The sequence below is a fragment of the Leucoraja erinacea genome, chromosome 4 (genome assembly GCF_028641065.1).
Source record: "Leucoraja erinacea ecotype New England chromosome 4, Leri_hhj_1, whole genome shotgun sequence".
Classification (NCBI taxonomy): Eukaryota; Metazoa; Chordata; class Chondrichthyes; order Rajiformes; family Rajidae; genus Leucoraja; species Leucoraja erinaceus.
Window position 1 is genome coordinate 106,750,189 of NC_073380.1, and position 15,300 is coordinate 106,765,488.

The window sequence follows — 15,300 nt, forward strand, 5'->3', positions numbered from 1 at the left end:
ACTCTCTGAGTAAAGAAGTTCCCCCTCATATTACCCCTAAACTTCTGTCCCTTAATTCTGAAGTCATGTCCTCTTGTTTGAATCTTCCCTATTCTCAAAGGGAAAAGCTTGTCCACATCAACTCTGTCTATCCCTCTCATCATTTTAAAGACCTCTATCAAGTCCCCCCTTAACCTTCTGCGCTCCAGAGAATAAAGACCTAGATTTGTAATCATTTTTTAATTGGGTTGCTAAAACTTCTTCAGACCCCAGACAACGTTCTTCAACATTCCATTTGGAACATTATGGTAAAGAAATGAGAGCAGCGGTGGTCGAGTTGCTGCCTTATAGCACAAGAGACCCGGGTTCAATCCGAATTACAGGTGTCGTTTGCACCAAGTTTGTATGTTTTCCCTGTACCCGCCCGGGGTTTCTCCGATTTCTTCCCACGTTCCAAAGCCGTGGGCGGCCACGGTGGCGCAGCGGTAGAGTTGCTGCTTTACAGCGCCAGAGACCCGGGTTCGATCCCGACTGTGGGTGATGTCTGTGCGGAGTTTGCACGTTCTCCCCGTGACCATGTGAGTCTTCGCCGAGATCTACAATTTCCTCTCTCACTCCGGGTATGTAGGTTAATTGACTTGGTGCATGTGTAAATTGTCCCTAGTGTGTGTAGGATAGTGTTACTGTGTGGGGATCGCTGATTGGTGCAGACTTGGTGGGCCGAAGGGCCTGTTTCCATGCTGTATCTCTCAACTAAACTGAAAGTGCAGAATTGTAGGTTGATTGGATGCTGTAAATTATCACTAGTGTGTGGAATAGAACACAACGATGTCTTAGTAGGGACCAATATGTAGCAATTTCATTACCCACATCTTTTATTTTGTAACAATGAAAAGTTATTTTTTAAGAAAAACTGGTGTAGGATGTAATTTGAATTTATTTAAATATAAATATTCTAATATGTGTGTCATAATGAAGTTAGTCTCGTCTTTCATTCCCAATTCGATAAAGAATTGTAAAATGTTGAGCTTTTTTGTAGGAAAGCTGTATGGAAGGGGCTCCACTGATGACAAAGGACCAGTGTTGGCATGGCTAAACTGCATTGAAGCTCTTCAAAAATTAAAGCAGGTAAGAAGGTTTATTTAGTGTTTGACTCTGGGTGTGCTGCCATGCCTTATCTCTGGAAGGCAAAGACCAATTAAAATATTTATGCTTACAACAGCCATTCCTTGCAATTGCTAAAGCAGTAGATTCAGCTGATGCATGGATCTGACTTTGACCTTCCTGCAGGAGATTCCAGTTAATATCAAGTTCTGCTTGGAAGGAATGGAGGAGTCTGGGTCAGAAGGTCTTGATGATTTGGTCCATGGCCGCAAAGACACATTCTTCAAGGACGTGGATTTTGTCTGTATTTCCGATAACTACTGGCTTGGCAAGAAGAAGCCCTGTATAACATATGGTCTCCGTGGTATCAGTTACTTCTCACTGGAGGTACCTTTTACTTTCTCTTTTTGCTTCACGTATATTCTGCATGTTCAAGTGGTTTTATTTAATTTATCAGCTGTTCAGGGTTAACGATGCTTCTTGGAGTCAAAGATACACAAAAATGCTGGAGAAACTCAGCGGGTGCAGCAGCATCTATGGAGCGAAGGAGATCGGCAACGTTTCAGGCCGAAACCCTTCTTCAGACCCCTCTTGGAGTCAAAGTTGCTTTAAAAAGATCACTACGCTATTTAAATTCCATGTGCAGTATATGATAGAATATTAAGTGTAAAAACTTATGAGAGTAACCCCGGGGATGATTGGGTTAACATATGATGAGCATTTGGCAGCTCTGAGCCTGTACTCGCTGGAGTTTAAAAGGATATGGAGGGGGGGAATCTTGTAGAAACTTACCGTATAATGAAAGGCCTGGATAGAGTGGATGTGGATAGGACATTTCTACTAGTGGGAGATTTGAGGACTAGAGGACACAGCCTCTGAATAAAAGGATGTACCTTTAGAAAAGGGGCGAAGAGATATTTCTTTAGTCAGAGGGTGGTAAATCTGTGGAATTCATTGCAACAGGCTGCTGTAATATTGGATGTTTTTAAAGTGGATATTAACACGTTTTACATGGGTATGGGTGTCAAAGGTTACGGTGAGAAGGCAGGGGAATGGGATTGAAAGGGAATGATAGATCAGCCATGATTCGATTGCAGAGTAGACTCTATGGGCCAAATAATCCAATTCTGCTCCTATGAGATACACCTGAAAATGTTGGATATCCTTGGATCCGGCAGTATCTGCGAAAAGAGAGAGTGGAAGATAATATTTCAAATTGACGAACAGATTTTGAAACTGCAGATTTGCATTTTCTGAGAAAATACACAGGAGAAAGAAGCAGGTGGGGAAAAGAAGTGGTTGGCCAAAGGACAAAAATGTTTGATTCAAGCACAAGATCCCAAGGAATCATTGCACAATTAATATGGACGGAATGTTTCTTGTGGAAGAATCTGGAGCTATTGTCTCTAGTTGCCAATGCACTGAAGTGGAGAGAGAGGTTATTGTCGGACAGATGGGAATAGAAACATAGAAATTAGGTGCAGGAGTAGGCCATTTGGCCCTTCGAGCCTGCACCGCCATTCAATATGATCATGGCTGATCATCCAACTCAGTATCCCGTACCTGCCCTCTCTCCATACCCCCTGATCCCTTTAGCCACAGGGTCCACAATGTCACGTTGAGGCTATGAATACATTGGTCATCATCTCATTGAATTTCAGACTTGAATGGGGCTAAATGGCCTCCACATTTCGTGTGGATATCTTGTACGAAAGTGTTAACATGTCATGATTCCACCATCTAGGTTGAATGCTCAAACAAGGATCTACACTCTGGTGTGTTTGGTGGTACAGTGCATGAAGCAATGACGGACCTGATTTATTTAATGGGTAAGAACTTATTGCTCACTCCTGGATTATTATGAATGAGATGGGGTGAGGTGATCAATTTAATTTTGTTATTAATGGGGCAAATCTTGTAAAAGGCTCAAAGTAAATTAAGCCAGTTAAGAGCCTATTTCCTGTAATGCACTTTAATAATCTATACATAACTATAGCTCTGATCTTGTGCTCGTCCGGTTTACGCGGTTTTTTCTGTTTGCGCAAAAATGGTATGCGATGGCACTACGGTTTTTCGCCCGCTCACTCATCGTTCTCCTGTGCTGTGAGTGCACCAAGTTTTGTTCCCATCGGGACACTATTGTAAAAGTTAGCGAGGTTTAAAAATCCTAAAAAACCGCGCGTGCGCAGATCAATCTCCTCTCCTGCCAGTCAGCGCCGCGCGGATTGGTCGCTTCTCCTGTCACTCCCCGGGACGATCCGCCCCTACCTGTGCCATCGCGTCTTTACTTGGGCTGAGGGGGGTCTCCAACTGGACACAATTTTCGGAGGGACCGGAAGCGGCCCGGCACGGCGCTGTCGCCAAACGGAAAATCTGATCTGGGCGGAGGAGAGCGTCCAGCGCCCGCTGTGTCCCAAATGCACCGCCACGCAACGCCGCGCAGCTCCAGCCCCTTCCCCTCTGGTCCCCTTTCCTCCACCCGTGATAGCCCCCTCTCACCCATGGCTCTTCCCCCGTCTTGTCTCCAAGCTCTCCCCCCCCCCCCCCCCCCCCACACCAACGCACACACCAGGCCGATCTGAGGCCTGGCTCTGAGGGTGCTGATGGCTGATGCTCCTCTGGGGCAATCAACAAGGGAGAGGAGCGGCAACCTCGAGACCCTGGAATGGGAGAGTGGGGGGAGGGAGGGGGGAGAGGGAGGGAGGGAGGGACTGACTGAGTTTAGGGGAAAGGAGGGTGAGGGACTTGGGGGAGGAGGTTAGGGGAAAGGAAGGGGGAGTAGGGCAGGGATTGGGGGAGTGGGGGGACCATAGAGGGAGAGGAAATGCCGTTTCTGCAGCCATACAGAGCAGTGGGAAAGGTAGGGAGTGGGGAATAGAGGGAAATGATCCATCACAGCTGGGGGAGGGAGATGAGCGCAGTGGGGGAGGCGAGGAGGGAAAGTGGGGGGGATAGGGAGAGGTGAGGAGTGGGGGATAGGAGGAGGGAGGGGAGAGAAGTTATGGAGGGAGGGAATGACTGAGGGTAGGGGAAAGGAGAGGGAGAGAGATGTGAGGGAGGGATTGGGGAGGAGAGAAGGAGAGGTGAAAGAAGAGATGGGGTGAAGAGGAGGGGGAGAGAGTGCTAGGGATGAGGGGAAATTGGGTACAATTAGGGGCTATGGGTGTGTGGCGGAATATTGCGTTCAGGGACCAAGCCTCCTGTGTGACTTGGTCTAGTGTGCTTTATTTACAAAACAATCTTCCATTTTATTTCCACGTACAAAGAGGATGTTTTCAATAGTCAGTCATACAGCAAGAAAGAGGCCCTTCAGCCCAACTCATCCATGCTGTCCAAGATACTCATATGTGCTTGTCGCATTTGCCAGCATTTGACTCCGATTCCTGAGGTCATAGGGATGGAGGGATAGCAGATAGAAACATAGAAACATAGAAATTAGGTGCAGGAGTAGGCCATTCGGCCCTTCGAGCCTGCACCGCCATTCAATATGATCATGGCTGATCATCCAACTCAGTATCCCGTACCTGCCTTCTCTCCATACCCTCTGATCCCCTTAGCCACAAGAGCCACATCTAACTCCCTCTTAAATATAGCCAATGAACTGGCCTCGACTACCCTCTGTGGCAGAGAGTTCCAGAGATTCACCACTCTCTGTGTGAAAAAAGTTCTTCTCATCTCAGATTTAAAGGATTTCCCCCTTATCCTTAAACTGTGACCCCTTGTCCTGGACTTCCCCAACATCGGGAGCAATCTTCCTGCATCTAGCCTGTCCAGCCCCTTAAGAATTTTGTAAGTTTCTATAAGATCCCCTCTCAGTCTCCTAAATTCTAGAGAGTATAAACCAAGTCTATCCAGTCTTTCTTCATAAGACAGTCCTGACATCCCAGGAATCAGTCTGGTGAACCTTCTCTGCACTCCCTCTATGGCAAGAATGTCCTTCCTCAGATTTGGAGACCAAAACTGTACGCAATACTCCAGGTGTGGTCTCACCAAGACCCTGTACAACTGCAGTAGAACCTCCCTGCTCCTATACTCAAATCCTTTTGCTATGAAAGCTAACATACTATTCGCTTTCTTCACTGCCTGCTGCACCTGTATGCCTACCTTCAATGACTGGTGTACCATGACACCCAGGTCTCGCTGCATGGAAGATGATGCTTTTGTATCCATGAAGTTGAGGGGAGATCCATGCCATCCTCTTGGGAGAGAGGATTAAGTTGAAACATTGTCAATAATAGAACTGAAATTTGCAAATTATAGTCTGCGCTCCTACACACTTATCTTAATCACTTCAATGAGGGGTGAGTGGGAAGTTATATTTGTATCTGTGACTTTCCCTATGAACATTTTGCTTGCATTCATGAATTAATAATACTGGGTTCAAAGAAGGGAATATTTTCTATACATAAACCTGCATGTGCTATCGAGATTATCAAAGTGTTTGAAACAGTGCAAATCAGCTATGTTATAGATTCCAAAGACTCTTCAAATTCAATATTGGAACCTGTTTATTTTTTACTAATTGTACAAATATTACAACTTAATCTTTTTTTTTTCAATCAGGCAAGCTGGTGGACCGAAAGGGAATGATCCTTATTCCTGGTATTGAAAAATCCGTGGCACCAGTTACGGATGAGGAAAGGAAATTGTATGATAAAATAGATTTTGATATTGCAGAGTACTGCAAGGATGTGGGCACCAGTCAGCTGTTGCACACCACAAAGGTGCGTTTATAATGTAACCAAAATCTTGATTCGGTGGATTGTTCTGTCATAGAAACATAGAAATTAGGTGCAGGAGTAGGCCATTCGGCCCTTCGAGCCTGCACCGCCATTCAATATGATCATGGCTGATCATCCAACTCCGTATCCCGTACCTGCCTTCTCTCCATACCCCCTGATCCCCTCAGCCACAAGGGCCACATCTAACTCCCTCTTAAATATAGCCAATGAACTGGCCTCGGCTACCCTCTGTGGCAGAGAGTTCCAGAGATTCACCACACTCTGTGTGAAAAAAGTTTTTCTCATCTCGGTTTTAAAGGATTTCCCCCTTATCCTTAAGCTGTGACCCCTTGGCCTGGACTTCCCCAACATCGGGAACAATCTTCCTGCATCTAGCCTGTCCAACCCCTTAAGAATTTTGTAAGTTTCTATAAGATCCCCTCTCAATCTCCTAAATTCTAGATAGTATATACCAAGTCTATCCAGTCTTTCTTCATAAGACAGTCGTGACATCCCAGGAATCAGTCTGGTGAACCTTCTCTGCACTCCCTCTATGGAAATAATATCCTTCCTAATATAGAAACACAGAATGTTTATAATGTTTATAATGTTTATAATGTAATTTGAATGCTCCCTTTCTTGACAATTTTTCAGAATTGCATCTTTGTTCCCTTGGGGTCACTTTGCTGCATAAGAATTTGACGGAACTGAAATTACAGTTGTGTCCATAATTATAGACAACAGACAATAGTGCAGGAGTTGGCCATCCCCAATCAGTACCCCGTTCCTGCCTTCTCCCCATATCCCCTGACTCCGCTATTTTTAAGAGCCCTACGTAGCTCTGTCTTGAAAGCATCCAGAGAACCTGCCTCCACTGCCCTCTGAGGCAAAGAATTCCACTGGAGAATGATATGGCTTAAATGTGTTTATGTTGGCGTGGATTTGATGGTGGTGAGCAACATAACATTCATTACTCTGGCACTTGTTAGTTCTGCTAGAGGAAGATATTCCATTTATGTTTGTAACTATCAGTGACTCACTTCTGTGCAACACTATCTTGTGCTTCTGTGCAGAGTATTTTGCACTTTTGATGAACTGGGAAGACATGATGCTTTTGATGAATGGAAGACGATGCTTTTGCATAACCAATTCGGATGAAGGATCTGTACTGAGAAATTTACTGGTTCAGTTTCTTTGACTGAATTTAGATGTATTTCCAACTATAATTACTTTGTAATTGGACAGGCTAGATGCAGGAAGAATGTTCCCGATGTTGGGGGAGTCCAGGACAAGGGGTCACAGCTTAAGGATAAGGGGGAAATCCTTTAAAACCGAGATGAGGAGAACTTTTTTCACACAGAGAGTGGTGAATCTCTGGAACTCTCTGCCACAGAGGGTAGTTGAGGCCAGTTCATTGGCTATATTTAAGAGGGAGTTAGATGTGGCCCTTGTGGCCAAGGGGATCAGAGGGTATGGAGAGAAGGCAGGTACGGGATACTGAGTTGGATGATCAGCCATGATCATATTAAATGGCGGTGCAGGCTCGAAGGGCCGAATGGCCTACTCCTGCACCTAATTTCTATGTTTCTATGTTTCTACTTTGCTAAAGACAAATATAGAGAAGAAAATAAACAGCCCAGGAAATGTAAATTAAAGTTTTTTAAATGTATTTATGGAATAGGTTTTTCCCATTGGAGTAGATTATTCCAGATCCCAATGCTGCTGGGAGGGCTGTGAGAATGGTTGGATCAGAACTTCTTGTCTTGCCTTTGACATAGAAACGTAGAAAATAGGTGCAGGAGGAGGCCATTCGGCCCTTCGAGCCAGCACCGCTTGCTGGTGGTTTTAAATTGGGTTATATATGCACTGACAGGTTAACCTTTGTTATTTTTATTAAAATTAAAATTGATACTTGTTCCACTTTGCATGACATTTAAATAAAAGGGCATCTTGAGTTTAAACTGGGCCATGAAACACAAATTGAAAATGAACACTATCGGTAGGGACAGCACAGAGGTAGAGTTGATGCCTTATAGTACCAGACACATGGGTTCGACCCTGACTACCATTTCTTGTCTGGACGGAGTTTGCACGGTCGTCCTGTGACCTGTGTGGTTTTTCTCTGGGACCTCTCTGTTTGTATGCAATCCATTACAAACTCAAGAGTGAATCATCCTTCTTTTATTAAGATATAAAGGAGAGAGACAACCATACACAGCCATGCATTTCAAAATCAACTATGTTCTGACCGCAGAAACCAAAACTGACAGGCTGCCAACAGCAGCCCAAAACCCAGACTGGACTACTAGGTGGAATGTGTGGCATGCATAATATGTGTAGTGGAGATTATATAGACATGGATTCATATATTTAATCCACACTCTGAAGACGTACAGGTTTGTAGGCTAATTGGCATGTTTTATTTCTAAAGTGGCCCTTGTGAATGTAGGATACTGTATGCGTGAGGGGATAGTTTGTTGGCACTGACTCGGTGGGCCGAAGGGCCTGTTTCTACACTGTATCTCTAAACTAAATGAGGTGTGGCAGCACATGGCTGATTTCTGACTCCAGAGTTCGCTGCAAGTATTTGGATGTCTCTTGCAAATTAATTGGCATGTTGACACTAAATCAAATCATGATGACAGACTGAACAAGTTGTGTCTAATGATAGAAACATGAATTTTGGTGATCTTTTGCAATTCATCTGTGCATTGGTTTTCATTTCATTTAAGCTGTCTTTTTAATCAAAACATATTCTGCTTCCAGGAACAAATTCTGATGCACCGATGGAGATATCCATCCTTGTCATTACATGGAATTGAAGGGGCTTTTTCTGGTACAGGAGCTAAAACTGTCATTCCCAGGAAAGTTATTGGCAAGTTTTCTATTCGATTGGTGCCAAACATGGATCCAGAAGTGGTTCAGAAGCAGGTATTGAGCACTTGTTGGGAAGGCAGTAAATAATTGCTTTATGTATGTCCCACAATCATGGCCTTTGATACATTTGTACATCTACTTGGATCCTGTACACCCTCAAGCAATCGAGTTGATTTTATAATCTTCACCTAATTATCTATACTCCTTATTTCCTGCTATATTGTAGAGACCCTATAAAATGTCACAAAAAAATATTCAGTAAAAGTTCACAATCGTTAAATACACTGCAGGCCACCTATGTTAACATTGAGCATTAATGGTTAATTACAAGATACAAGATACATTTAATTGTCATTTGGACCCCTTGAGGTCCAAACGAAATGCCGTTTCTGCAGCCATACATTACAAACACATAGACCCAAGACACAACATAATTTACATAAACATCCATCACATCGCTGTGATGGAAGGCCAAATAAACTTATCTCTCCACTGCACTCCCCCCCCACCCCCCATGTCAGAGTCAAAGTCAAAGCCCCCGGCTGGCGATGGCGATTGTCCCGTGGCCATTAAAGCCACGCCGGGTGGTGCGAGGTCGCACACCGGGTCTTGGTGTTGGAGCCCCCGGTGTGCGCTCGCAGAGTCCCGCGGCCATTCCAAGCCGCGCGGGGCAGTGATGTAGGCCCCGCTCCAGGAGCTCTTCGACCCCACAACTCGGGCTTGAGAAGTCGCCGTTGCGAGAGCCCTGAAAAACGGTCTCCCTCCAGGGAGCCGCGGGCTCCCGGTGCCGCCGTCCACAGACCTGCCGTTGGAGCCTCCGACTCTCCGGTCGGGCCGCAGCAGCAGCAGCAGCAGCGCTCCTCCACCGCTCCACCCGCTCCGGACTCGGCCAGCCCCACGACGGCGACGGTGAGTCGTAGCACCAGAGTCCCCGGTCTCTTCCTGTTGGAGGCCGCTCCTCGTTGCGGCCCCAACAACAACGGAAACCCGACGAGAAAAGGTCGGGTCTCCCGTGCAGGGAGAGATTTAAAAAGTTCCCCCCACCCCCGCCCCCCCCCACACACACACACCCCAACAAAAAATAACAAAAACTACATAGAAACATAGACAGAAAATAATAAAACGCGGACAGACTGCAGAGGCCGCTGCTGACCAGAGCCGCGCCGCCCACCGGATTTTGGGGCTGTGATCAAGCTGATACAAATGTTTGTGTCACAGACCTTTACATTCACTGCCAAGTAACTTTATGAAAAGCCACCCACTTGCATCAAGACTTTTAGCTCTTAAAATGTATTCCTGAGAATAATGGACTAATCGGTTAAACCCAAAACTGGATGGTTGTTAGGAAAGTAGTTCCTATTATTTTCAATGTACTGTTGCACTCCTACAAAACGCATAACATTCAGATACAACTGTTTGAGCTAAAATACAGATATATCTAATATACCAGATGCACAACAGCAACAATGGATTGTTCCTTTCTACTGAAAAGCTATCTAGATCATGTTATCTGATTTAGAAACTGATATCCATATCAAATTTACAGTACGATTACAGCTGAAATTTGTAAAGATTTAAATTGGGTAATTCTGATTGCATTAGGTTTTGAAAGAATGAGCAATTTGTAAAAAAAGTTATTTGCCTCTCACAAAACACATTCGAGCTGATAAATTACTTTGGAAGTATGAGCACAATAGGGTCACACTAACAGCAATCAAGTGAATGTTTTTTATTGCTTAATGCTACATTGCATTTGGGGATATTTTGGCAGTGATTATATGTAATAAGTGTATGCTTTCCTCCGTTTCTCTTGTTAACTTTCACTGGGTAACAATGCGAACCAGCTCAGTGCAAAAACTCTACCAATAAGTCACAAAGGGAATGTATTTCTTTTGTATGTATGAAATTCCACTTCTCTGGCTCCTATCAATTGTTTTAAAATCTCTCTTCATTTGACATTTGGTCTTTTTAGGTTGTGGATTATGTCCAAAAGGTATTTTGTGAGTATGGAAGCCCAAACAAGATGAAGGTGTACATGCTTCATGGTTCCAAGCCCTGGCTAGCAGACTGCAACCACCCACACTATACTGCTGGCAGGGCTGCAATGAAAAGAGGTTGGTAGTAGAAATTGCAATCAAATACTGAATTATATTGTTACAACCACCATAAAAATATTGATACTTTCCTGGGATTAAAGTTTTATGAACTTCCCTGCCCGCCCCCGGTGAAGGAGAAAAGTTGACTGTTAGAACAGTTGCTATCTGACTGACGTGATTACAGGTTGTAATTTTAATGAATATTATCATTTGATTTTTGTGCATTGTAGTTATACTTTTGAAATTCTTCACCAAGATTTGCCTGCAAACCCAGTTAAAGTTCTAGCTCGCTGTTCAGCTCTCAGTCTGTGTGGATTGTTAATTTGTGCAAATGGACAAAGGAGTCGGGGAGAATTGGTCACTCAGTCATTCAAACCTGCTCTACCAGCACTAATGGTGGTGGCTAATCTGTCAGTCACCTAGACTCCACACTTCTGGCCTGCTGCGATCTTGCACCTCTTCATTTGAAATCTATCTCTCTCTTAAAAATATTCAGACTCATCTTCTGCAGCCCTTTAAAAGATCCACAAATCTTCAATAGACAATAGGTGCAGGAGTAGGCCATTCGGCCCTTCGAGCCAGCACCGCCATTCAATGTGATCATGGCTGATCATCCCCAATCAGTACCCCGTTCCTGCCTTCTCCCCATATCCCCTGACTCCGCTATCTTTAAGAGCCCTATCTAGCTCTCCCTTGAAAGTATCCAGAGAACCTGCCTCCACCGCCCTCTGAGGCAGAGAATTCCACAGACTCACAACAATGAAGTCAGTCAAAACAGACCAGCTGACACTGATCTTCCTTCTGTAAAGTTGATGATATTGTTCTTGGCAGTGAGATGACATTTTAAGAAAGGACTCGAGAGTATAAGTGAAAACTTTGGAGCATTGTTTTGGATTTTGAAATTTGTTTGATTTAATGTTTTTAATTGCACAATACGCAAATCATTTTTTTTTTTAATATAGTATTTGGAGTTGAACCAGATATGACCAGAGAAGGTGGCAGCATTCCCGTTACCTTGACATTCCAGGAAGCTACAGGAAAGACTGTGATGTTGCTGCCTATTGGAGCTTCAGATGATGGTGCTCACTCCCAGAATGAGAAGATCAACCGGTAAGGGAACAGATGCTTTGAAAGCATTGTCCTTGTAACAAAATTAAGCTGACTGACTTGCATGTTTTTAAGAGGATAAATTAATTTGTGGTGAAGAGTTGGCTGAATTACAAGGAAGAAGAGTTATTTTCAGTGTGTATTTAATTAGAAGGGACACTGACAAGATTTGGATGGAGGCTAACCAGAGTTGGTGTGGTGCATCAGGACCAGCACAGATCATTTGGGCTGAATTCTTCTTTTGTTATAAACTCTTTGTTTCATTACCACATTGCTCCAGCTATAAACCACAGCATGGACATTCAGAGAATAGCAGTTTCAATCACTAATCCATATGATATCATTTAGTTCCTCAAGGGTATTTTGGTGGTATTACATCCTATGAAAAGTTTAAACGCATGCTCAATAAAATGAGTATTATTTGCCTCGAGTGAAGTTGTGTACAGTCTCTCGCAAGCCAATTTTTAGCACGGGTTAGACACAATTCTGGAGTAACTCAGCAGGACAGGCAGCATCTCTGGAGAGAAGGAATGGGGTGGCGTTTCGGGTAGAGACCCTTCTTAATACGGGTTCATCAATATCAAAGCTGGCAAGAAGAATTGACAACATTATGAATGTCGCAAGGGTACATTTATAAGGAATAAAAACCTAATATGACTGTAATGAAAAATCTACAATTGGTCTCTGCGATTTGAGCCTGAACTTAGGAATGGAACAGGAGTGGTTGGAAAACGGTAGATAATTACAAAAAACGGGGCAAGATCATACTTTTCTTTGCTCTCTCCTTCCAACAGGGGGCAGCAAAAGCATGCTCCAATGCCCTGTCCCTTCAAGAGGAATGGGAAAGTTGAAAGGAACTTAGAAACATAGAAAATAGGTGCAGGAGTAGGCCATTCAGCCCTTCGATATGATCATGGCTGATCATCCAACTCAGTATCCCGTACCTGCCTTCTCTCCATACCCCCTGATCCCTTTAGCCACAAGGGCCACATCTAACTCCCTCTTAAATATAGCCAATGAACTGTGGCCTCAACTACCTTCTGTGGCAGAGAATTCCACAGATTCACCACTCTCTGTGTGAAAAATGTTTTTCTCATCTCGGTTCTAAAATATTTCCCCCTTATCCTTAAACTGTGACCCCTTGTCCTGGACTTCCCCAACATCGGGAACAATCTTCCTGCATCTAGCCTGTCCAACTCCTTAAGAATTTTGTAAGTTTCTATAAGATCCCCCCTCAATCTTCTAAAGTCTTGTGAAGTTTCAGTTTTTCTTTAGTGTTGAATCTTGTGTTGTGGTCTCTTGCGCCTGTTGGTGGTTTCACAGTTTATTTCACGTAATCAATAGCGTGGATTAGTAATTGAGATGATACAATTCTCTCCACAACAAGTTTCACAGTTGGTCATTGATATGCTCAACCCCTTAAGAATGTTGTAAGTTTCTATAAGATCCCCCCCTCAATCTTCTGAATTCTAGCGTGTACAAGCCAAACTTAAAACTATTGCATGAGAATGTAGCGGAATTTTAAAGTGAATGTTTTTGAATCTTGCGTTGCTTTATTCTGGAAATGAGTATGTTGTAACCTGACCCTGGACTTGTGCCAACATGAAGCATGGAAACATTAAAAATAGGTGCAGGAGTAGGCCAATCGAGCCAGCACATGCAATATGATCATGGCTGATCATCTAGAATCATTACCCCGTCCTGCTTTTTCCCCATATCCCTTGATCCCTTTAACCCTAAGAGGTAAATCTAACTCTTGAAAACATTTCTCAGGACAGTTTGGAAATAATTTGCATTTATGGTGTCGTAGAGTGTGGAAACAGGCCCTTCGGCCCAACTTGCCCACACTGGCCAACATGTCCCTGCTACACTAATCCCACCCACCTGCGCTTGGTCCGTATCCCTCCAAACCTGTCCTATCCATGTACCTGTCTAACTATTTCTTAACGATTGGATAGTCCCAGCCTCAACTACCTCCTCTGGCAGCTTGTTCCATACACCCACCACCCTTTGTGTGAAGAAGTTACCCCTCAGATTCATATTCAATCTTTTCCCCTTCACATTGAACCTATGTCCTCTGCTCTTCGATTTCCCCCCATTCTGGGCAAGAGATCTATTCCTCTCATGACCTTATACACCTCTATGAGATCACCCCTCATCCTCCTGTGCCCCAAGGAATAGAGTCCCAGCCTACTCAACCTCTCCCTATAGCTCACACCCTCTAATCCTGGTTACATCCTGGTAAATCTTCTCTGGACCCTTTCAAGCTTGACAATATATTTCCTATAACATGGCACTCAGAACAGAACTGGTGCTTCTTCTATAATGTTTTTATTTAAAAAAGCAACTCCAAGTTGTTGGCTGAGGAGTAATCAAGTGGTCCCTTGAGAGGCCACAGAGGGCTGATTTCATAGAATTACTGTTTGAAACCTGGATGACTGAAGTTCAGGTTTTGGGTTGAAGGTAAAAGGAAAAGCATAAGTGATGGACTGTGAGCTGGAGGGTTAGAAAAGAGAAGAAGGAAGTGTATTGTGGCATTTATTATGTTATGTTTTATTATCCCAACAGAAGCAACTATATTCAAGGCACGAAGGTGCTGGGTGCTTACTTCCATGAACTTTCCTCATTGAAGTGACAACAGTCTGGATTGATAGAATTGCTGAAGTGCTTTCCAAAACTCTGCATCCAACAAGATTCCCTTTATCACATGGTGCAGGGACATAATGGGGAACAGTGGTGTTATTGATAACGTTCGATGGGTGTGTAAATAATAAAGATCAGCTTTATTTCTTGATTGCAATTTTAATTTTATACTTGCTGTACAACCAATCCTTGTGGAGCATAAAACAATATGATGACTTCTGCCTGGAGAATGGTGGAAGCAGATTCTACACTATCTTCCATAGATCAATTGTATAAGTACTTAAAGCTAAAACATTGAAGGCCAGTGGGACTAATTAGGCAGCTGCCATCAAAAATTGGCTGAATGCCATCTTACTAAACTCTTCAATCTCTGCTTCAATAAAAATATAATTGAATCCAATAAGTGTGGCGATTAAATTTGTGTGTTAATTAAAATCGGTGAATTTCACAGCCTCTCATCAGAAGCAAAATGAAGCTATAACATTGTAAGTTAATAAAGTCGCCCTTGGCAGAGAGAATTTACCATTTCAATCCAGGCTGATCTGGAGGTGTTTTTATTGGCAATGCTGATCTTTTAATTCCCATGGAAAGCTAAATGACAACTTGCAGGTATGGCCAAATCTTGAAAATAAGAATGTATGCGTAAGTCAAATAGCTTACCAGCAAATGAAACTGAGGTGTTTAAGAAGGAACTGCAGATGCTGGAAAATGGAAGGTATTACAAAAATGCTGGAGAAACTCAGCAGATGCAGCAGCATCTATGGAGCGAAGGA

The 15,300-nt window shown here is 43.6% G+C and overlaps 1 protein-coding gene across 4 annotated transcripts in view; it reads left to right on the forward strand.

Moving 5' to 3' along the window:
- Positions 1-14,930, forward strand: part of LOC129696749 (cytosolic non-specific dipeptidase-like) — a 41,093-nt gene extending 26,163 nt beyond the window's left edge. For all 4 annotated transcript variants that reach the window (XM_055634891.1, XM_055634893.1, XM_055634890.1 and 1 more), the window contains 8 exons: positions 1,019-1,107; positions 1,270-1,470; positions 2,828-2,912; positions 5,647-5,807; positions 8,571-8,735; positions 10,654-10,795; positions 11,740-11,887; positions 14,453-14,930. In XM_055634891.1, coding sequence (XP_055490866.1) covers positions 1,019-1,107; positions 1,270-1,470; positions 2,828-2,912; positions 5,647-5,807; positions 8,571-8,735; positions 10,654-10,795; positions 11,740-11,887; positions 14,453-14,519 — 1,058 coding nt within the window. In that variant the 3' untranslated portion in view covers positions 14,520-14,930. The remainder of the gene's footprint in view (positions 1-1,018; positions 1,108-1,269; positions 1,471-2,827; positions 2,913-5,646; positions 5,808-8,570; positions 8,736-10,653; positions 10,796-11,739; positions 11,888-14,452) is intronic.
- Positions 14,931-15,300: the final 370 nt, after the last annotated feature.